We start from the raw sequence: 22,333 nt of genomic DNA, 5'->3' as shown, positions 1-22,333 counted from the left end.
AACCATATAGCCAAGAGAGAATACTAGTAAGCTGCCCAGGAACATCCCATCACCTCAGCTAATTGCTTGCAGAGATGTCTAGAACCAAGCAGGAACGGTCTCACCTGGCAGTGACGTGTGTAAATCAGCAATCTATTAAGGTATCATGATAAAACAAAATACAGAATCACAGTATTTGTACAAACACAGAGAATGCTGTAGAAATTCAGCACTGAAGAAGAGTTCTGAAGAAGTCATATCACACTCAAAACATTATCCTATTTATCTCTCTACAGATGCTGCCAGATCTGCTGAGTTTCTCCAGCATTCTGTGTTTGATTCAGATTTCCAGCATCTGAACTATTTTGTCTTTCTTCATAATATCATGTACATGGCCTTTAAATATGTTTAATGTCACAATAATTTAAGAAGCAATGATTTTAAAATAGAATGTCAAAATCTGCAGGTTTGATATCAATAAAAAAAAATGCCCTTACTGACGGGAAGATTAAAAGGAGAAACATATTGACTGAGTTAGTGGTATGAGATTGCAGAGCTCTGAGTTGCAGTGAAACCTGAATGGCCCCTAGTACATGAACCATAAAAGGTTAGTATGCAGGTACAGCAAGTAATTAGGATAGCTAATAGAATGTTAATGTTTATTGCAAGGCCAACTGATTGTGAAAGCAGGAAAGTTATAAGGTTTGTAAGGAAATGCCCAGCAGTTACAGATCAACTCACTTAATTTTGGTTGTGGGAAAGTTTTATATAAATATTAATTTGGCATCAAATTAATATCACATGGACAAATTTAGATTAATTAGAGAGAACCACCATCGATTCTTAAGGGAATATCATGTCTAACTAACTTGTTGAAGTTCGTTAAAGAGAGAACAGTGATATTTAATTAAAACAATGCTGTTGATGTCACATACATGGACTTTCAAAAGGCATTCGATATTGTCAAATGTTATAGCCTAAGGAATAAAAGAGACAGTAGCAACATGGATACAAAATTGGCTGAGTGATAGAAAGCAGAGTCATGAGAGTCAATTGATATTTTTCAGGCTAAAGGAAGTTTTACAGTAGGGATCGCCAGGTGTTGATAACCGGACAATTGATTTTCTAGATTTAATATTAATGATTGAGACCTTAGAGTTCAGAGGATAATTTCCAAGTTTGCAGACAGTATTAAACTTGGAAGTATTGTAAACTGTGAGCAGAACAGTGTCAAGCTTCAAAAGAACCCGAGATAAATTGATGGATTGGGCATATGGATGGCAGATCAATGCGGAGAAATGTAAAGTAATTCATTTTGTTAGAAAGACCATGAAGAGGCAGTATAAAAAAGGGGCCTATTCTCAAGGAAGCGCAAGATCAAGTGGAACTCAATATGTATGTGCTTAAGTCATTAAAGGGGTTCAATCAATGTTTCAGAATCACAAAACATCGAGACAGAATAGACAAGGAGAAATTGCTTCTGCTCACAAATGGATTACAATTGAGAGTTCACAAATCAAAAATCATTTGTAAAAGAAGTAAATGTGATGTGAGAATAAACGTTTTCACTTCGAGTGGTTCAGGTCTGGAATGCACTGCATGGAAGTGTGATGGTGGCTAGTTCAATCTTTTATTTTATTCATTCATGTGACATGGGTGTCACTGGTTAGGCCACCATTTACTATGTATCCTAAATTTCCCTTGAGAAGGTGGCAGTGAGCTGCCAACTTGAATCACCAAAGTCCATGTGCTGACCGTAAACCAACAATGCCATTAGGGAGATCATTCCACAATTTTGACCTCATGACACTGAAGAAACAGTAATATATTTCCAAGTCAGGATGATGTGTAGCTTAGAGAGGAACTTGCAGCTGCTGGTCTTCTCATGTATCTGTTACCCTTCTACTTGTGCTGTCTGACCAGCACTGGGAGTCTTTACAGAGTATCTTATAGATGGTTGACACTCCTGCTGAGTATTGGTAATGGAAGGAATGGAATTTATGGATGTCGCACCAATAAAGTGGGCTGCTTTGTCCATAAGACCATAAGGTATACGAGCAGAAATTAGGCCATTCAACCCATCGAGTCTGCTCCGCCATTCAATCATGGCTGATAAGCTTCTCAAACCCATTCTCCAGCTTTCTCCCCATAACCCTTGATCCCCTTGATATGCAAGAAGCTACCTCTCTGTCTCAAATATACTCAATGACCTGGCCTCATCAGCCTTCTGTGGCAATGAATTCCATAGATTCATCACTCTCTGGCTGAAGATGTTTCTCCCTATCTCCATTCTAAAAGGTCTCCCTTTTACTCCAAGGCCAAGCCCTCGGCTCTTGCCTTTCCTCCCAATGGAAACATCTTCCCAACATCCACTCTGTCCGAGCCATTCAGTATGCTGTAAGCTTCAATTAGATGCCCCTCATCCTTCTAAACTCCATCAGGTATAGTCCCAGAGTCCTCAAACGTTCCTCATATGTTAAGCTTTTCATTCCTGGGACCATTCTTGTGAACCTCCTTTGAACCCACTCCAGGGCCAGTCCATCCTTCCTGAAATAAGGGGCCCAAACCTATGCACAATACTCCAAATGTTGTCTGACCAGAGACTTATAGAGCCTCATAAGTACATTCCTACTTTTATATTGAAGTCCTCTCAAAATAAATGCAGTCATTGCATTTGCCTTTCCAACTACTGACTCAACCTGCAAGTTTATCTTGGGAGAATCCTGGACTAGAACTCCCAAGTGTCTTTGCATTTCAGACTTCTGAATATTCTCCCCATTTAGAAAATAGTCCATGCCTCTATTCTTCCTTTTGTCCTGGATGGTGTGAAGCTACTTGAGTGATGATGGAGCTGCATCCATCCATGTAAGTGGGAAGTATTCCATATTACTCCTGACTTGTGTCTTGTAGATAATGGACAGGATCTGGGGAATCAGGAGGCAAGTTACTCACTCCGGTATTCCGAATCTTTGACCTGTTCTTGGAGCTACTGTAATTATATGACAAGTCCAGTTTAGTTTCTGTGCCACTGGTGCCTCCCAGAATGTTGATAATGACGGCTACAGTAATGACAAGTATCAAGGCATTCAAGAGGGATTTACATGATTATTTAAATAGAAATAACATGCAGAGTTATAGGGAAAAGGGATGAGAGTGGCACTAAGACATGATGCTCATTTGAAAAGTCAGTACAGATATGATAAGCCAAATAGCCTCTTTCTGCCCCATAATGACTCTATGATTGTGAGGTTATGCTTCAGTTATACAGTGAATTGGTGAGACCTCATCTGGAATACTGTGTACAGTATGGTCTTCTTATTTAATGACGAATGTACATACATTGAAAACAATTTAGAGAAGGCTGAATGGACTAGTATCTGATATGGACACATTGTCATCAGGTTAGAGAGGATAGACTTATGTCTGTTCATGTTTGGAAGAGTGAGAGACTGATTGAAACAAATAAAACCCTGAGGGGTCTTGATGGGGGTGGATATAGAAAATATGTTTCCTTTTGTGGGAGATTTCAGAACTTGGGGTCACTATTTAGAAATGTCAGATCATCAATTTAATACAGAGATGAATAGAATGTTTTGTCACAGAGGGTTGAGAGTCTTTGGATCTCTTCTTGAAAAGCCAGTGGAGCAAAGTCTTTCAATTTTATTTAAGGCAGAATTAGATAGATTATTGATAAGTTACCGGGAGAAAGATTACCATCAGTAGGTGGGAATGTGGAATAATCAGATCAGCATGATTTTATTGAATGACAAAGTAGACTTGAGGGGCTGAATAGCCTACTCCACTCCTAAATCATATGTTTATAGATGCAAATAAAACTCATGAAACATCAGAGCATCACAACTGGTCACCAGAGCAGTGAATAATGTCTGAGTAGCTCACTGACCAGTCATGATACTGTTGTTTCAGGTAGCCTACCTTTGCTTCTTTTGTGAGATCATAAACAACAACAAGAAACTCTTCCTGCATTGTTGTGAGTCTGTAGAATTATATAACACTTGCTACCATCTCCTTTCACATTATATACATTCCTGTATTTGATGCTTATTACCAACATAAATGACAATGTTCTTTTGGGATCTTCTTTTGTGACAAGTCAGATATTTAGATTGTTGTCAGATAAGCTTGTATCTCAACATCTCAAAGCTTCAGCAGCTGCTGAAATGCAGGCAGTCCTCTCAATTTTGCTGTTGTACCTTGTTCCATTTGGGAACCTGTTATATCTTACCACATTCTGATGATACGTAAATCTTGCATAACCCAAAGCAATTAATCCTAGGGTTTCTGATGGAATCACTTTATGCAACAATTACAGCAGCAAGGTGACAGCCCTGGAATTTCAGGAACTAATTCAGTAATACAGGTTGTAATTTCAGACTTGACAAGAGGGAAAATGAGAGGTTTGCTTACTTGCCTTGTATCTTGTGAGATTTAGAGACCTTGCACATAACCCTCTTTTGAAATTGCACATTTTAGTAGCAGATGTGTTTCTATGCCCTGGCAATCTGACTTTGACGTCAGTCATATTGATGCATGCATTTCCTATTCATGATTTGTCCTGTTTGAATTTCATGGTCCCTGAAATTTGAGCAATACTGCCTTAAATCAGAACATAAGGATCCGTTAGTGTGGTAACTTTAGATGTAGGGAAATTAACTTTTCATTAAAACTTATATTTAAACTATGTATGCAGCTTTAATACTTCCTTTTTGTTGATCAGACAAAAGCTTAGGTATATCTGTTCCTAAAAAATCAATGACATAGGAAACAAAAATGTTCCTATGAGGAACATCACACTATTTTTAAAACCTTCACCCAAGCACTGCAATATATAATGCTATATTCAAAGAAGGTTAACTAGCTTGACACCTGGAATGATTGTGATGTCGTGTGAGTATATGTTAACCAGTCTGGCCTTGATTCTGCCGGAGTTCAGATGCATGAAGGGTGACTTGATTGAAGTCTGTTAGATCCTGAATGGTCTTGAGAAGGTGTACATAGAAAGGATGTTTCCTGTTATGGGTGAGTCCAGAACAAGTGGGCACTGTTTTAAAATTAGCTATCACCCGAATGGGGCGAATGGCTTAAATGTGCACCTATTTTGTATGTGCCTGTACAATAGTGATGACTGGAGGACATAGCAAAATTGAATTTTAAATTGTTTGAAGATGTTTAATCCAGCACCAGGAAATAATCACAATAACTATTTGACTTTTGTTTAAAAAAATCGGCTCTGGTCTGCGTATGATATCAGTCCCAGATATCCAGTTGAATTAAAGGGAAGTGAATATATTCTGTCCACACGTTGTGTCAGTTTATTTTGGTTTTCTTGTAAAATCTTTATCAACAACAAGATTTTCTTTGAAATTTCATGGAGACTACAGAATTCTAGGCATGTTACGTGTTACCATCTCCTTCCACATGACATGCAATGCTGTTTGATGGTTTATCACCAACCTAAATGGCAACCTTCCTTTGGGGTCTTCCAGAAAGCTCATCTTAAATTGTTGTCAGAAAGATTTACATCCCAATGCCCTGAACCTTCAGAAAGTGTCATGTCTTTTGTTGTATCAATGCTGCTTTGAAATATAAGCAAAATGTTAAATCCTGCTAATGGACCTTGCTTTTATTTGCTCAGTGGCAGTCATGTACATATGGTTAATGGAAAATCAGCAGCCAGTATTCTGTTCAATTGATCAGACACAATGAGAAATGTCCTTTTTGATTCTCTATAAGTTCATTTCATGCTACTGCCGCTCGTATTTTCATTCCCAGATATCTCCAGAGATTTTTAATAAATATGGCCTTGTTCATGTCCCATAAGCACAGATAAAATGTATCACTTGTTATAAAAATAGTTGTGTAACTAGTTTTTTTATATGTGTTTCATTGATTAAATAATTTAGCATTTCATCATTGAAATATTGAAAATTAAGTTTAAAATTATTACATACAAATTGTTGCTGAAGTTATTTATTGTTTTAATGTACATTCTCTGCAGAGCATTAACAATGCATGCTTTATGTAATGAAATATTATTAAAGCTTCAGGGATGTTTATGTTGAGTTGCTGCAGCGGCTGAGAGGAATTGGTGTTAATGGTTTCACTCTGAACGGAAAGTCTGTCTTGGCCCTCAGGCTGTAGTGACTTGCCAAGAATAATTTGACATAAAATCCTGTAAATATATGTATTGTATATTTGGCAAGATTTATTTTAGTTTGGGGAGGTGGGAGAGAGAGAAGAACCTTGAGCATTAATTTTCTTCCTTGATAGAATACTCAATTTTTAAACAGATCAAATTATAAAATTATGCTAAGATCTAATGATATAACAGTGAGGTACATTCTAAATTATTAATGCAGTTAGTCCTGCTAACAAATATGAATACTAACGAAGGTCAGATCGCTGATATTGACAAAAATGTCATTTACTAAACTATTCTATACCTGAAAACTGTGAAGGTTACAGGTGGTCCCAGTCTCAGTTCCAATTCCAGTTAACAGGCATGTCCAGGAAAGAAATGTCATAAAGTGAAATGTATCAGTTTTGTGCTGCATGAGTAGGTATACTGACAAAACAACCCGGATTCCAGGAACATTCTAGCAATCTACCACTAATGGCTTTTGATGTGTCAATTTCAAAAATGTAAATAAGACAACGTTGCCGAGAATGTGTATTGAGTTTTCTATATGAAAATAAATAGCATATTAAACTGTTGCATCTTGCAACTATGCTGAGCTGTTATAAATTGTAAAAGGCTTAGTAACATGTTCCTCAATGAACGTTAATTGTTATGACTGACATCAGGTTGTGTTATAGCGCAAAGAGCAGCTACTTTATGCATATACCAGTTTTATTTCTTTGGCAGCTGGTGCATTGCCTCAGTTAGGTAGATGCAGATAGGGCTAAATATTAAATATTTATTTGGTGAATTGTGTTCATAGCCTGCCAGTGCTCTTTTGGCAAAGGTAAGTGTTCATGTCCTGTCAAAATCAACAATTACAGCTGTAATGGCTATGTTTTAAACCCTTTCCCGCAACAGTTACTGGAAGAGGTTTCTATTTTTAGCAGTGTAGATCATTTCAATACAGTACTATCAGCAGTATGAAAAATGGTGCTGAATAATAAATGAGAAGATGATGGCTTCTGGAAAGGTTGAGTGTTGTATAATATGTGGAATATTTTGTGCCATGCTGTTTATGCAGTGAAGATTGTGACACGATGTACCCCATGTGGTAAAATTTCTGTTACAAGCATGCCCACACATAATGGACTAACTTGCAGTGGGCCAGGAACCCATTTATCCAAGAATGAACTCTGTTCTGGCACTTTAATTATCCAGGACATTATTCTCCTGCTTCAGGGTATCTGACCAATCAGAGAATGCAGGTGGGATGCACCACTTCTTATTAAAGAGAGCCTCGTTGGGGAGCAGAAGTGATTCAGATGAACCTGTATGGAAATTGGAAGGAAGTTAGGAAAGCTATGCCATGGATACCTGCCTGGAGGCTCTGCTGTGGGATCTGAGGGTCTGAAGTAATGGTGCTATTTTCCTGCAGGCAGGATGGCAAGGATAGCCTCAGAATCCGTTCCAGACAGACAAAGGAAGTGCCTGAGGAAGTGAACAGCAGGGGTTGGCCCCTCAAACCTGCAGATAATGAACTAAGCTGTCCAAGTGCTTCAGTTGCAGAGGACAAATAAACAGCGTAACACTTATAGGTACCAAACCCCTCATTCTAACTTCACTAAGGGAGGTGATTGTTCAGTGTTATTATCCAGACTACCAATCCATTAACGGTAGTAGAATTGTACTCCAACACAGTCTACAACCTCATGGTCCAGTATATCCTTCACTCAACCATTACTATCAAGCCAGGGAATCAACACTCAGTGGAGGGTGCAGGAGGGCATGCTAAGAGCAGCAATACGCATGCCTAAAAATGGTGTCAACCTGGTGAAGCCACCAAAGAGAACTACTTGCATTCCAAACAGCATAAGCAATAATTGACAGACAGAGCTAAGCAAGGTCATGACCAACAGATCAGATCTCAGCTCTGTAATCCTTCCACATCCAGTCTTGAATGGAGATGGACTATTAACCAAGTCACTGGAGAAGGAAGTTTCACAAAGATCCCCATCCTCAATGATACAAGTATCCAATGAGTCAGTGCAAAAGATAAGGCTGAAGCATTCGCAGCAATCTGGACTGGACTATGTTCACAATTCTGTCATTTCTTGTGGTCTTGGGAAGAGCAGTTGCCATAACATGCTGTGAGGCATCCACATGGGATGCTTTCTATGGTACATCTATAAAAGATTATCACAGACTTTATGTCACGATGAATTTCCTTAGCCTCCTGAGGAATTCAAGGTGTTGCTGTGCTTGCTTAACTGTAATGTCAATATAGGTGGACCAGGACAAACTGTTGGTGATCAGAACTTGACACTCTCAACCATCTCCACCTCAGCACTTTGGAGCAGACAGGGACATCCCCTCTACTCTGCTTCCTGAAGTCAATGACCAGCTCCTTCGTTTTGTTGACTTAATGGAGAGATTGCTTCTTTACACCATGCCATTAAGTACTCTATTTCCTTCCTGTACTCTGTCTCGCCATTGTTTGATATCTGACCTACAATGGTCATGTCATCAGCTAGCTTGAAAAGGAAGTTGGTGTGGAATTTGACCACACAGCGGTGTGTGTATAAGGAGTCTATTAGGGGACTGAGTACACAGCCTTGCGGGGGACTGATGTTGAGGATTATCGTGGAGGAGGTGTTGTCACCTATTCTTACTGACTGCGGTCAATTAGTCAGGAAATTGAGAATCCAGTTACAGAGCAGGGAACAGAGACCCAGGTCCTGGAGGTTACAGATGAGTTTGTTTGGAATTATGGTGTTGAAGGCGAACCAAGAGTCCCTAAATAGGAGCCTGACTTAGCTTTCTATATCCAGATGTTAGGGATAAGTGTAGGGCCAGGAGGATGGTGTATGTTGTGGACTTGTTGCACCTGTAGGTGAATTGCAAGGCATCAAGGCAGTCTGGGAGGCTGGATCTGGGAGGTAATCTATAACCAACCTCTCAAAGCACTTCATAATTCTGGATATCAGAGCCATCGTGCAGTAGTCATTGAGGCATGCTGCATAATTTTTCTTTGGCTCTAGGATGATGTTGGTTTTCTTGAAACAGTTAGGGACCTCAGATCGTAGTAAGGAGAGGTTTATGATGTCTCGAATACTTGTGCCATCTGATCCAACAGGATCTGAGTGCCCAGCTGGGGACCCTATTTGGGTTGGTTGTTCTCTGTGGGTTCACCCTTAAGAAGGCTGACCTAGTGTCTGTAGCGGTGAATAAGCATACACGTACATCCGAGGCTGATGGGACAGGTGATATTGTTTCACTGCCCTTCTGTTAACGTGAGCGTAGATGCTTTTATGTACTCTTGCCTGCGTTCTGCTTGACTTTGCTTTGCAGCCCATTGTGCCATGTATGCCACAAACAATGGGTGTCCATGAAGTTAGTCTGGGTCTTGAGCTTAGTTTGGCATTGCCTCTTGACATCTCTGGCCTTACAAAGGTCGCACTTCCATTTCCTATAGAGATCAGGGCCACCCAATGTGAATGCCTCAGGTCTGGACTTCAGTAAAGTGTAAATCTCCTGGTTTATCCATGGTTTCCGATTGGGGAATGTTCAAATTAATTTCTTCAGCATGCAGTCATCTACACCATCTGTAATGGTAGTGGCATACTCATTTAGGTTGGCCATTGAGTTCTTGAATATGGACTTGACCTTTAAACCCTTCTGTTTCCTCTGATTCACTCCATGTGATATCAAGAAATGGTTGGTAGATAATACAAAGCTATGGGCCCTGACAACATTCCCGCATTAGAATGGAAGACTTGTGCTCCAGAACTTGCCACTCCCCTAGCTGGTACAATTACAACACTAGCATCTACCTGGCCCAGCCATGCCCTGTACACACAAAGCAGCACAAATCCAACCTGACCAATTAATGCTCCATTAATCTATTCTTGACCATCAGTAAAGTATTGGAAGGTGTCAACAACAGTGCCAGCAAGCAGCACTTGCTCAGCAATAACCTGCTCTCTGACATCCAGTTTGGGTTCTGCCAGGTCCACTCAGCTCCTGACCTCATTACAGCCTTGGTTCAAACATGGACAAAAGAGCTGAATTCCAGAGGTGAGAGTGACAGCTCTTGACAGCAAAGCCATATTCAAATGAGTGTAGCATCAAGAAGCCTTCACAAAACTGGAAACAATGGAAATCGGGGGAAACTGCACTGGTTGGAATCTTATCTGGCACAGAAGAAGATGACTGTGGTTGTTGCATCTCAGATATCTCAGTTCCAGGACATCTCGGCAGGAGTTCCTCAGGATGGAGTTCTAGGCCCAACCATCTTCAGCTGCTTCAACAATGACCTTCCCTCCATCATTAGGTCAGCAATGGGCATGTTTGCCAATGATTGCACAATGTTCAGCACAATTTGCAACTCCTCAGTGTCTGTGTTCAAATGCAACAAGATGTGGACAATATCTAGGCTTGGGCTGATAAGTAGCAAGTAACATTTACACCACACAAATGCCAAGCTATGACCATAACCGGTCAGAGAAATAACTTCACAGAGGCTGGTCTTCCATCTCTAAGTCCCCCTTTATTTACACAGGGGAGGTCTTTAACACTGATCCAGCTTCCTCAGAGCCAGTTCTTAGAGTGTCAGAATGTCTTACACTCCTCTTTTTATCTGTCAGCCAGGGCTCACTGATTAAATTAGTATTAAATTAATAGTACTAAATTAAGAGGAATTTCTTCACCCAGAGGGTTGTACATCTATGAAATTCCCTGCCCAGTGAAGTGGTCAAGGCTTCCTCAGTGAATGTTTTTAAAGGTGAGATATATGATTTTTTTGAACAGTAAAGGAATTAAGGGTTATGGTGAGAGGGCAGCTAAGTGGAGCTGAGGCCACAAAAAGATCAGCCATGATTTTATTAAATGGCAGAGTAGGTTCAGGAGGGCCAGAAGACCTACTCCTGCTCCTGGTTCTTAAGTTCTTATGTTTTAAACTTGACACCATCCCGGGCAAAACAATCTGCTTGATTGACACCACATCCAGAAGCAGCCACTCGTTCCACCACCGACACTCAACAGCAGTAGTGTGCATTATCTCTGAAATACACTGCAGAAGTTCTCCAAAGATCCTTAGACAACATGTTCCAAGCCCACGAGGAAGGACAAAAGCAGCAGATACATGGGAACACCACCACTTGCAAGATTCCTTCCAAGCCACTCACCATCCTGACTTGGTAATATATCTCTGTTCCTTCACTGTTAAAATCACACAACACCAGGTTATAGTCCAACAGGTTTAAACCTGCTGGTCTATAACCTGGTGTTATGTAGTTTTAACTTTATACACCTCAGATCAACACCGGCATCTACAAATCATTCCTTCACTGTTGCTGGGTCAAAATCCTGGAATCCCCTCCTTCAGGGCATTTATTGACGTCTACAACATGTGGAGTGCATCGGTTCAAGAAGGCAGTTCACCATCATTGGAGAAAATGCAGAGGCATAGGATTGAGGGTGATTTTGCAGTTTGGATTAGAAACTGGCTTTCTGTAAGAAGGCAGCGATTGGTATTTGATGGAAAATATTCAACCTGAAGTCCGGTTACTAGTGCTGTGCCACAAGGATCTGTTTTGGGACTGCTGCTGTTTATCATAGGTGGATGGGTTAGTAAGTTTGCAGATGACACTAAAGTCGGTGGAGTAGTGGACAGTGTGGAAGAATGTTGCAGGTTGCAGAGGGACTTAGATAAACTGCAGAATTGGGCTGAGAGGTGGCAAATGGAGTTTAATGCAGATAAATGTGAGGTGATTCACTTTGGGAAGAAAAACAGGAAGGCATAATAGTGGGTCAATGGAAAGATTCTTGGTAGTGTGGATGTGCCGGGGGATCTTGGTATTCATGTACATAGATCCCTGAAAGTTGCCACCTAGTTGATAGTGCTGTTAAGAAGGCATATGGTGTGTTAGGTTTTATTGGTAGAGGGATTGAGTTCCGGAGCTACAATATTATTCTGCAACTATACAAAACACTAGTGCGGCCACACTTGGAATATTGTGTACAGTTCTGAACGCCCCATTACAGGAAGGATGTGGAAGCATTGGAAAAGGTGCAGAGGAGATTTACCAGGGTGTTGCCTGATTTGGAGGGAAAGTCTTATGAGGAAAGGACTTGGGTCTGTCTTCATTGGAGAGAAGAAGGCTAAATGCGGATTTGGTGGAGACATACAAGATAATCAAAGGATTAGATAGGGTAGACAGTGAAAGTCTTTTTCCTAGGATGATGACGTCAGTTTGTACGAGGGGGCATAGCTTCAAATTGAGGGGTGATAGATTTAAGACAGATGTCAGAGGCAGGTTCTTTACTGAGAGAGTGGTAAGGGCGTGGAATGCCCTGCCTGCCAATGTAATTAACTCAGCCACATTAGGGAGATTTAAACAATACTTGGATAAGCACATGGATGATGATGAGTGTAAGGGGATGAGCTAAGATTAGTTCACAGATCGGCGCAACATCGAGGGCCGAAGGGCCTATTCTGCGCAATATTGTTCTATGTCCTATGTTCTGTCCACTTCTGGCGGGAAACTTAGGGCGGTAATAAATGCTGGCCAGCTAGTGACGCCTACATTCCACAAAGGAATTTTAAAAAACTAGCATTCAATAGCACAACACTGTGTTCAAACTCCATGCCTTGCAATGCCTCTCATCCCTCTCTTTCAAGGCACTTCCTTCCTCTTGGGCGGCACGGTGGCTCAGTGGTTAGCACTGCTGCCTCACCATGCCAGAGACCCGGGTTCAATTCCCGCCTCAGGCAACTGTCTGTGTGGAGTTTGCACATTCTCCAGTGTCTGCGTGGGTTTCCTCCGGGTGCTCCAGTTTCCTCCCACAGTCCAAACATGTGCAGGTTAGGTGAATTGGCCATGCTAAATTGCCCGTACTGTTAGGTGGAGGGGAATGGGTCTGGGTGGGTTGCACTTCGGAGGGTCGGTGTGGATTGTTGGGCTGAAGGGCCTGTTTTCACACTATAAGTAATCTAATCACCATCTGACCAATCAGCATTCACAATCACCTACTGTTTTGTCACCTAAACCACACAGTCATTATTCACAATGACTGTGACCCTGCCAATCCATTCAAATACAAATGCAAATTGTCGTGCAGATTTCAAGTACCCAATGAAAATGAAAATGGTTATGACTGCACCCAGAATGGGCAGCTTAAGTGCCTCATTCTGTGAGAGAAGGGCCTGCAACTCTCAAAGGGTAACACCAGTAGACACACACACACACACAGAAAGTGAAGGTCAAACACACTGGTGATCTCACCATTCCATGTAGCCCTTAGATGTTAGCCTATTAGCCTTTATCTGAGCTCTGATGAAAATTTCATGCAGCCAACTAATGTTTGTGATGTAATAGCAACGTCAGTGTATTTGGAAAGATGGAGCCGAGTCACAGGAAGCTGAAAACCCACCATTGCCTGTTCATAGTGCAGCAGCTGTGAGGCACCTTATGGAACACTGGCAAGGGATAAGGATCAGTGGCTTCAGTACCTTAAAGTTTGCATTTTGGTGACACAGAAACTTAGGCAAACAGATAATAGTCACAAGTGAACATCTATTTACAACATAGACACTTATTTACAATCAACTGCCACCAATATCCCCGCAAAGGTTTTTTTTACTTAGATTAGATTACTTACAGTGTGGAAACAGGCCCTTCGGCCCATCAAGTCCACACCGATCCTCCGAAGCGCAATCCACCCGGGCCCATTCACCTAACACTACAGGCAATTTAGCATGGCCAGTTCATCTATCCTGCACATTTTTGGACAGTGGGAGGAAAGCGGAGCACGCGGAGGAAACCCATGCAGGCATGGGGAGAATGTGCAAACTCCACACAGAGAGTCACCTGAGGCAGGAATTGAACCCGAGTCTTTGGCGCTGTGAGGCAGCAGTGCTAACCACTGTGCCACCTTGCTGCGGTTCGTCTTCCTCTCCCTCCCATTATGTCTCAGTCGAGCCCATTAGCCTTGGACTCTGGATTGGCCAACCTTGGAAGTATTGATGTCCAGAAGGCTCAAACATGCTGCATATATCCTTGCCAGAGGCAAGTGTCCCCTCCTGGTCAAGCAGGGAGGTGTTGGGAGGCCCAGGCACCTTTAGGAGACCTCTGGGTGGCCTGCATTTGGTTCTTCCTCCTGGTGTGGCACCACCCAACTCGTTGTGCAGAAGAAGTGAGCGCCTCATCCCCCTTTGTCCTCACCTTTTATGCTGGGAACTAATGGCTAGAGAGAAGGTGTGTGCGTATATCCAGCAGACTCTGAGACTGCTGGGCCTGGCTTGCCATGGCTAGACAATCACATGCCTGAGGCAGCCAGATTTCAGTGTCATTGCTGCAGTGCTGCAGCCTGCAGGTTAGGTTGCCAAGTGCCCCCAACAAACCAGCCCACAGTACCTGTGTCTGCTTGAACATGTGTATGAAGTCTGTGGCAACACCATTGTGGAGGAGGCATGTCTTGTGGGGGAGGCCTTGACTGCAACCACCATGTACAGACTCTGTTGGTACCTGCAGGAGCCAAAAGAGAGAAAATGTTTCGATAGAGGGTGATGAGGTCTGCAGGTGAAAGATACATTGATGGCAGTCATAGACCCACAGTGCCATTGGAGAGGGGCATTCAGGATTTTGACCTAGCAATAATGAAGGAATTCTGATATATTTCCATATCAGGATGTTGAGTGACTTGGAAGGGAACTTGCTGGGACAGGAATGTCTCCACAAAACCTCACAGAACTCATGTCCCCTGTAAAAGGGTTGAAAATGCTAACATCGGGTACCTGACATTCAGCCTTAATGAGCACTGTTTCCTTTTGTAACCAGAGCACTGGAGGGATTCAGTGAGATAACATTAGATATCACTGTGTTAGTACTGATTCAAGTGAGGGAAAAATGGTGATATATCCTGAGTGAATGAGCAGGCAGCTAAGAGGTCATGTAGGATCAATGGTGGTGTTGGGCTGGATAAGAGTAAGTGAGAGAAGATACTGCATGCAGTGCTGAGAGTGGTGGAGCAAGAACCTTGGTTGGGAGGTGGGTGTAGTCACAGAGATTGACAGTAAGATAGCAGAGAGGAAATAGTGGCACTTATCCTCGCGAAATGGATAAGGTCATTCACCTTCTCCCAGGGTGTTCCTCCAAATCACAGAGGCTGCACTCACCTGGGTAGCAGCTTCCGACCATGCTGGCAGGACCTGGTCTCTTTGCCTCCTCTGGCAGTTCTTGGGAAAGAGGATGTCCTTCCTCTGTACCACCCTACCCACCAGAACTGGCAAAGCAGCTAAAATGTCCCTTTGTCTTGCATTGCATCCACCAACTGTGCACACAGGGCAGCTCCAGAATGCTTGTCTGAGTATGCAGTGGCCTTTCAAATTTGATTCCAGAGCCAGGGATGCTGAACTATTCTGGGAAAGCTGGACAATGATGAGCAAATGGGAGAATTAGGCATGCATCAGCCAAGAGGGGTGCCCGAGGGGTGTGATAGGTAGTTAATGAGTTGACTTTGGGATGATAGCATGAGAAAGCTGTCTAGGTCTCATGGAGAGAAATTCTTCATTAAAACTTGACAAAAATGAAACTTAGCCAATTAATGGTAAGTTTCAGCCCTCAGGTGGAGCAAGCAACCAGGAAGGCAAGTGGTATGTTAGTTTTTTGTTGCAAAAGGATTGGAGCATCAGAGTAATTATTACAATTACAAAGACATTGATAATACAACACTTGGTGTACTGTGTGTTGTCTTCCTCACCTTTCCATGGAAAGGGCATACTCATACTTGAGAGATAGACTCCTAGAGTATTTCAGCATGAAAGAGATCCTTCAGCCTCTTCTGCCTACATTGATCATCAAACAGCCACCTATTTTCTAATCTGATTTTCAAACACTTGACCTGAAGTCTTGTATGATAAAAACAAAGGCTGCAGATGCTGGAAACATCTCTATGTTCTATTCCTGATGAAGTGCTTTTGCCCGAAACATTGATGTTCCTGTTCCTTGGATGCTGCCTGACCAGCTGCGCTTTTCCAGCACCACTCTAATCTAGACTGAAGTCTTGTATGCTGTGGGAATTTCAAGTACTTGTCTAAATAGTTCTTAAACGTTTTGAAGGTTCCCACTTTTGGTGCCCATTCAGGCTGTGAGTTTCTGTTGCCCACAACCCTCTGAGTGAAAAGGTGTTTCCTCAAATCTTCTCTATATCTCCTGCTTCTTACAGTCAATTTGTGCACTGTAGTTATTGACTACTGTATTAATTGGCAAAATCTCTCCCTATCTACCCTGTCTATGTCCCTTAGAACTTTATGCACCTCCTTAGTTTTCTTTGTTGTAATTGTAATAAGCCAACCTATCTAGCCTCCCTTCGTATTTGAATCTTTCCAGCCCAGGCTGATGAATTTCCTCTGCATATTGAGTTAGATTTTTCTTAACATTACCTGAGCATTAAACAGCATTTGGGTCAGTTGATAGGACTCTGATTTGAATGCTATCTCCTGAATTCCAAACCATTGAATTTATAGAGTCATAGAGATGTACAGCATGGAAACAGACCTTTCGGTCCAACCTGTCCATGCCGACCAGATATCCCAACCCAATCTAGTCCCACCTGCCAGCACCCAGCCCATATCCCTCCCCTTCCTATTCATATACCCATCTAAATGCCTCTTAAATGCTGCAATTGTACCAGCCTCCACCACTTCCTCAGGCAGCTCATTCCATACATGAACCACCCTCTGCATGAAAAAGTTGCCCCTTAGGTCTCTTTCATATCTTTCCCCTCTCACCCTAAACCTATGCCCTCTAGTTCTGGACTCCCCGACCCCAGGGAAAAGATTTTGTCTATTTATCCTATCCATGCCCCTCATAATTTTGTAAACCTCTATAAGGTCACCCCTCAGCCTCCGACACTCCAGCTCCAAGGTCTCTTTGTTCAGCAACACTCTCTAGGACCTTACCATTAAGTGTATAAGTCCTGCTAAGATTTGCTTTCCCAAAATGCAGCACCTCGCACTTATCTGAATTAAACTCCATCTGCCACTTCTCAGCCCATTGGCCCATTTGGTCCAGATCCTGTTGTAATCTGAGGTAACCCTCTTCGCTGTCCACTACACCTCCAATTTTGGTGTCATCTGCAAACTTACTAACTACCACTTATGCTAGGACTCCAGTCTGAAAAACAACCCTCCACCACCATCGTCTGTCTTCTACCTTTGAGCCAGTTCTGTATCCAAATGGCTAGTTCTCCCTGTATTCCATGATATCTAACCTTGCTAATCAGTCTCCCATTAATGCAAAAAATACCAGGTTCGTACCAGGCACATGATGTTACCCATCTAATTTTCTCTCTACATGGTATAGATAATGCTTGACCTCAATGTCATAAAAACTAATATTGACCTGACTCTAATTTCAGTTGCAATGTTCTAACTGTCCTATTCTGTATTAAGGAATTGCTCTGAGACATTCCTTTAATCGAAATTTGTTAAACTACAAGGTATCGTGCAATGACTTTTTGAATGTTAAGTGGGATAATTTGTTCCTGGAGCCCGAGCGTTAGAAAGGCTAAATGATTACAGGTTGATAATTTCCAGAAGACTTCATTCTTGTCTTTTAACCAGAAGCTCCCAGGTCAATTCCCATTCCAGGACTTGATGGCCACAAACGACGTATTTGTAATGTGACCATATAAGTTTATTTTAACCTTGCAAATCCTTCCACTGTGGCTGTGGCAGGTGGTAGGAATGGGAAACATGGTCAGCCATGTTTGATGCAGACAGATAGTACTATAACCCCTGCTATCAGGCTTGCAACTTATTCCAGGAAAATAATAGTCACAGAGACAATTGTAAGCATGTTCTGTGTCTGGCTTTTTGATTTTTTAAATACTTGTTCATGACGTTTTCATGGATCTAACTACATAGACATAGATCTAAATCTCTCAGGACCTTCACTGTTTCTGGACTTTCACCATATATAAACTATGCTGATCTATCCTTTTAGGTCCAAAGTGGATGACTTCATAATTCTTTATATTAAAATCATTTGCCAAAGTTTTGCCCATCTACGAATCTATCAATGCTTCTTAACATGCTATCTTTGCATCATCAAAAAACCTGGATGTGTGCCTTTCTATTTTGCTATCAAAGTTAATAATAAATACCGTGAATAAATGAGGCACCAATACAATCCCTTGGAGGATACCATTAGCTGTATATGGTCAGTTAAAGTATCTGTCCATTATCCTTACTATCTCCCTCCTGCCTCAAATATGATTTCTGAAATAGATAAGTAGTTTGTTTTTGACTCTATGAATTTCAACTGTCAACTTCAATGTAGGTTGAATGACTTCTGGATAACCTTTTATAGAAATTCCCCTGCCTATTACTGTATTCAGTTATGGTCTGTCCATTATAAAATCTTGCTGGCTCCCTCTGATTAGGTGAACATAGACTACATATGTGTGGAAGCAGGTCATTTGGCCCATCAAGCCCACACAGATCCTTTGAACTTGACACACAAGATGGCCACCAGATCACAAAACGGAGAGAAACAGCAGAGTAGGTACAGACTCTGCCTGGAGCCTCCAGAATGCCAGCACAACACACTCTCAACCCAGTTGATTAGTTTAAGGCGGGTGGGGAAAGAATGCACATGAGTAATGTACACTACCCATCAAAGAGTCTGGGTCCAGCCTGCACCTCTTATAGAAATGCTAACAGCTTGACACAGACTCAATATGAAATGCTAATAGTCAGGGCTATAGTAATCGTTCTTCTCAGGAAGAGCGATTAGCGCCCATCACTACAGCAACGGATTTCCGTGCAGACATTGAAACTGACAAAGTCTACACTGGAACTGATAAAGACTGTATCGAAACTATCAATGATTCTGCAATGATTACCATAAATAAACCATGTTGCGAAGACACTGATCTCATCACAAGATGTATAAACGTTTCTTGACGTGCTCTGGGTTGAGAGAAGACTCGCAGCTGACTACTGTGGCTGTTGGTGTCTTTCTATCGCTGGAGCTCCGGTATTTTCTTGTGCAATAAACTCTGTCATTGAACCTCGACTCTGACTCCAAAACTGGTGTTTTTTTTCCCCACAACAATACTATGGACAAGTTAGCATACTCAATCCACCTAACCTGCACATTTTGGACTGTGGGAGGAAACCGGAGCACCTGGGGAATGTGTAAACTCCACATAGACTGTCACCCAAAGGTGAAATTGAGCCTGGGTTCCGGCATAAGAGGTAGCAGTGCTAACCACTGAGGCATCATGCCACCCCAACATGCTCAAAGTGTTCAGTTAGTCTATTCTTAACTATCTTCCTGAGTTCTCTATCTGAAGGAAGATTTTATGCACTGTGACAAAATCTCCACTATCGATAGGGAACCAGTTTCTGAATCCATCCCAGCCAGAAGGAGGATTGAACTCCATGCTGTTTATCAATATTATCCATGTCAAAGAACCAAACAAGCAGTTCCCACAGGATTTAGGTTAGATTAGTGTGGAAACAGGCTCTTCGGCCCAACAAGTCCACACTGACCCTCTGAAGAGAAACCCATCCAGACCCATTCCCCTACCTTTACCCCTTCACCTAACACTACGGGCAATTTAGCATGGCCAATTTACCTAATCTGCATATCTTTGGACTGTGGGAGGAAACCGGAGCACCCGGAGGAAACCCACACAGACACTGGGAGAATGTGCAAACTCCACAAAGACAGTTGCCCAAGTCGGGAATTGAACCCGGTTTCTGGCACTATGAGGCAGCAGTGCTAACCACTGTGCCACCATGTAATATACAATTTGACATACATATTGTATGCTGGCATTCCAGTTGCTTTCATCACATAGATCACCTGGCAGCTCTCTGGCTCTTACCCCTTGCTATTGATATACATTGGAAGAATGTACAATTTGATACTCAACCTGTTTGGTAACATTATGAATGCACAACACACCTTCCTTGATCTGTAATTATAGACTCTAGTAAGTTCCTGCTAACAGATGTTATCTCATCTTTAATTCTCTAGCTTCCATCACACTTTCTTAAATAATAGTGACATCTTTAGTTTTCTAATCAAAAGGAAAAGATCCTGAATTGAGGGAACATGGAAGATTATATTTAGGGCATCAGCATGAGCACACTTACAACAGCAGAGGTGGAACCCATTGGACAAATTTGCAACTGTGCTGCTTCTTGCTCTTCGGATTGTTCTTACTACTCGATTTATATGTTATTTTGCTCTCCTTGTACCTCTTTATGTAAAGTTTGTGATAACCTATTTATTAAAATATCTAATTGTTTCCTTTGATTAGCACCACTGCTCTTGGATGTGAAGTGATCATGAATTTTCGTGCATACTTTCATGATTTTTGGCATTGATTATAGGATTCAACTGAATCATGATGGAATAACCTCGCTTGTATTCTTTTAGTTTTGCAAAGATGAACACGATTGTCTTTCAAGGCAGTTCCATAATTGAAAAACTGAGTAGAGCCATATAGTGAAATAACTTTGAAAGTTAATCTTCTGAATTCAGTGAGTGATAATTTATCTTTTATGATGTGCACAGGTCACTAATGTAAAATTTCTACTTATTTGCATGGTGATAAGATGGAATGCATTGTTGTTGAAAGTAGTGAACTAATGCTTAAAATTCACACAAAATCCCTCTGCCAACCTCTTTAACAATGGTGTTAACCAGTAAAAAGAATTTCAATAACATTTTTTTAAAAGTGTATACTGTCTACAATGACATACAGAAGCACTTTTTTTATATTTAATGTCAAAAATTAAATGTTTCAGTTTTGTGATAAGAAAGGCTAATGCAGCTACATTCTTGTATAAGTCAATGAAAGAGATTATCAAAAATAAAAATCTTGACATACACAGATATGCTTCACTGGAGGGTTAATTATTGACCCACTAAAGTCTTTATTTTTAATACAATGGGTGAAATAGAGCTCTCAATAACGATAATGTGAAGTAAGATGCTCTGTGTATTAATAGTGCAGTATAAGTAATTGGAAACATACGTGTCTGCAGGTGATGGCAACCTTTTAAAACCTTTTTATGTTTGTGATGACGAGATGAGTGACTCACTGCACCTCTTTAAAATTCAACAGATCTGTTCTTCTCCTGAGAGTGTATACTGAGAGTGTATACTGTAGTTGCTTGCACTTGGCACGGAATAAGAACTTTAACCATTACACTGAATTTTATTCAAAGGTGCATGCAGCAGCTGGCTTCTTCACACTGTACGTACTCCCTCCCTGAATATACCAATTTAAGGAATTCTTGCTATCTTTATTTAGCTGGATAGAATTAACATGTATCGTATTTCAATCAGTCTGCTTTCTGATTTCCACACTGACATTTTTCTGATGCCTCCTGAGCACAGTGATAAACATGCTCAGTCCTGACCCCAGTTGGAAGCCATTACAGATAAGTAACCAGCTCCAGATAGGTCCGTAGGAATATAACCCTCACTGTCTGCATTGCACTTCATATTTCCGGCAGCAGTCCTGAAGTGTTGGTGTATAAAAGCGCTCAGAATGATGGAGATCGCTGGAACAGCTATTGTCAGAATTCCAGGCGTGTGTGCAATATGACAGCTGTGGTTTTGTTATGCTTCATGTCTTCAGGCACTATGAGTTTCCGCAAAGGTAACAGAGTACATTGATTCTAATTTAATGTTATAGTGATTCTCTGAAACATTTTTAGTAAATGCTGCTAAATTTTGTCATCAAATGTATTACATTAAAAGCAGCGTTGTCGTGCGGGATCTGTATGTTTCAATAATGTAATGAGCATGAAGTTAATTTGTGTTTCAGAAAAGGTGCTTTATAGTCATTGAGCTGTCAGAAGTTATTATTTGTTGGTATCATAACCATATTTCTTAAATGTAGAAATGGCTGTAGTCACTATCTGCAGTTCATCCCATGGTGAATAAGTGAAAGCTGTTCTTCTGAATTCATGTGGATGAGATTGTAATCTTTTCTATGGCATTGCTGCATTCATTGATGTAGAATATTTGCAAACTAACCAAATACCAACTGATTTTTTTCTGGTGCACTTCATGTTTGTTCTTTGCATTTGTATTTATCAGAGATCTATGCTTGGTAGTGGTGATCGTTCAATGTTTCATAACCTTTTCTCGTGTCTAATAATATCAGATAGCATGCAAAAGGATA

General features: G+C 41.3%; 1 protein-coding gene across 11 annotated transcripts in view; it reads left to right on the top strand.

The window, feature by feature from the left end:
• kalrna (kalirin RhoGEF kinase a) overlaps positions 1–22,333 on the top strand; it is a 713,874-nt gene that overhangs the window by 129,581 nt on the left and 561,960 nt on the right. Inside the window, exon 1 of one of the 11 annotated variants that reach the window (XM_043693726.1) lies at positions 21,386–21,805. The exons of the other annotated variants lie outside the window; for them this stretch is intronic. Within the exon in view, the coding sequence (XP_043549661.1) occupies positions 21,748–21,805 (58 nt within the window). The 5' untranslated portion in view covers positions 21,386–21,747. Of the gene's footprint in view, positions 1–21,385; positions 21,806–22,333 lie in introns of those variants that run through there. 11 annotated transcript variants of the gene reach the window in all.

This window comes from Chiloscyllium plagiosum, chromosome 7 (genome assembly GCF_004010195.1).
Source record: "Chiloscyllium plagiosum isolate BGI_BamShark_2017 chromosome 7, ASM401019v2, whole genome shotgun sequence".
Lineage (NCBI taxonomy): Eukaryota > Metazoa > Chordata > Chondrichthyes > Orectolobiformes > Hemiscylliidae > Chiloscyllium > Chiloscyllium plagiosum.
Note: the sequence above shows the minus strand (reverse complement) of the source record. Positions and strands in the feature narration are given on the sequence as shown.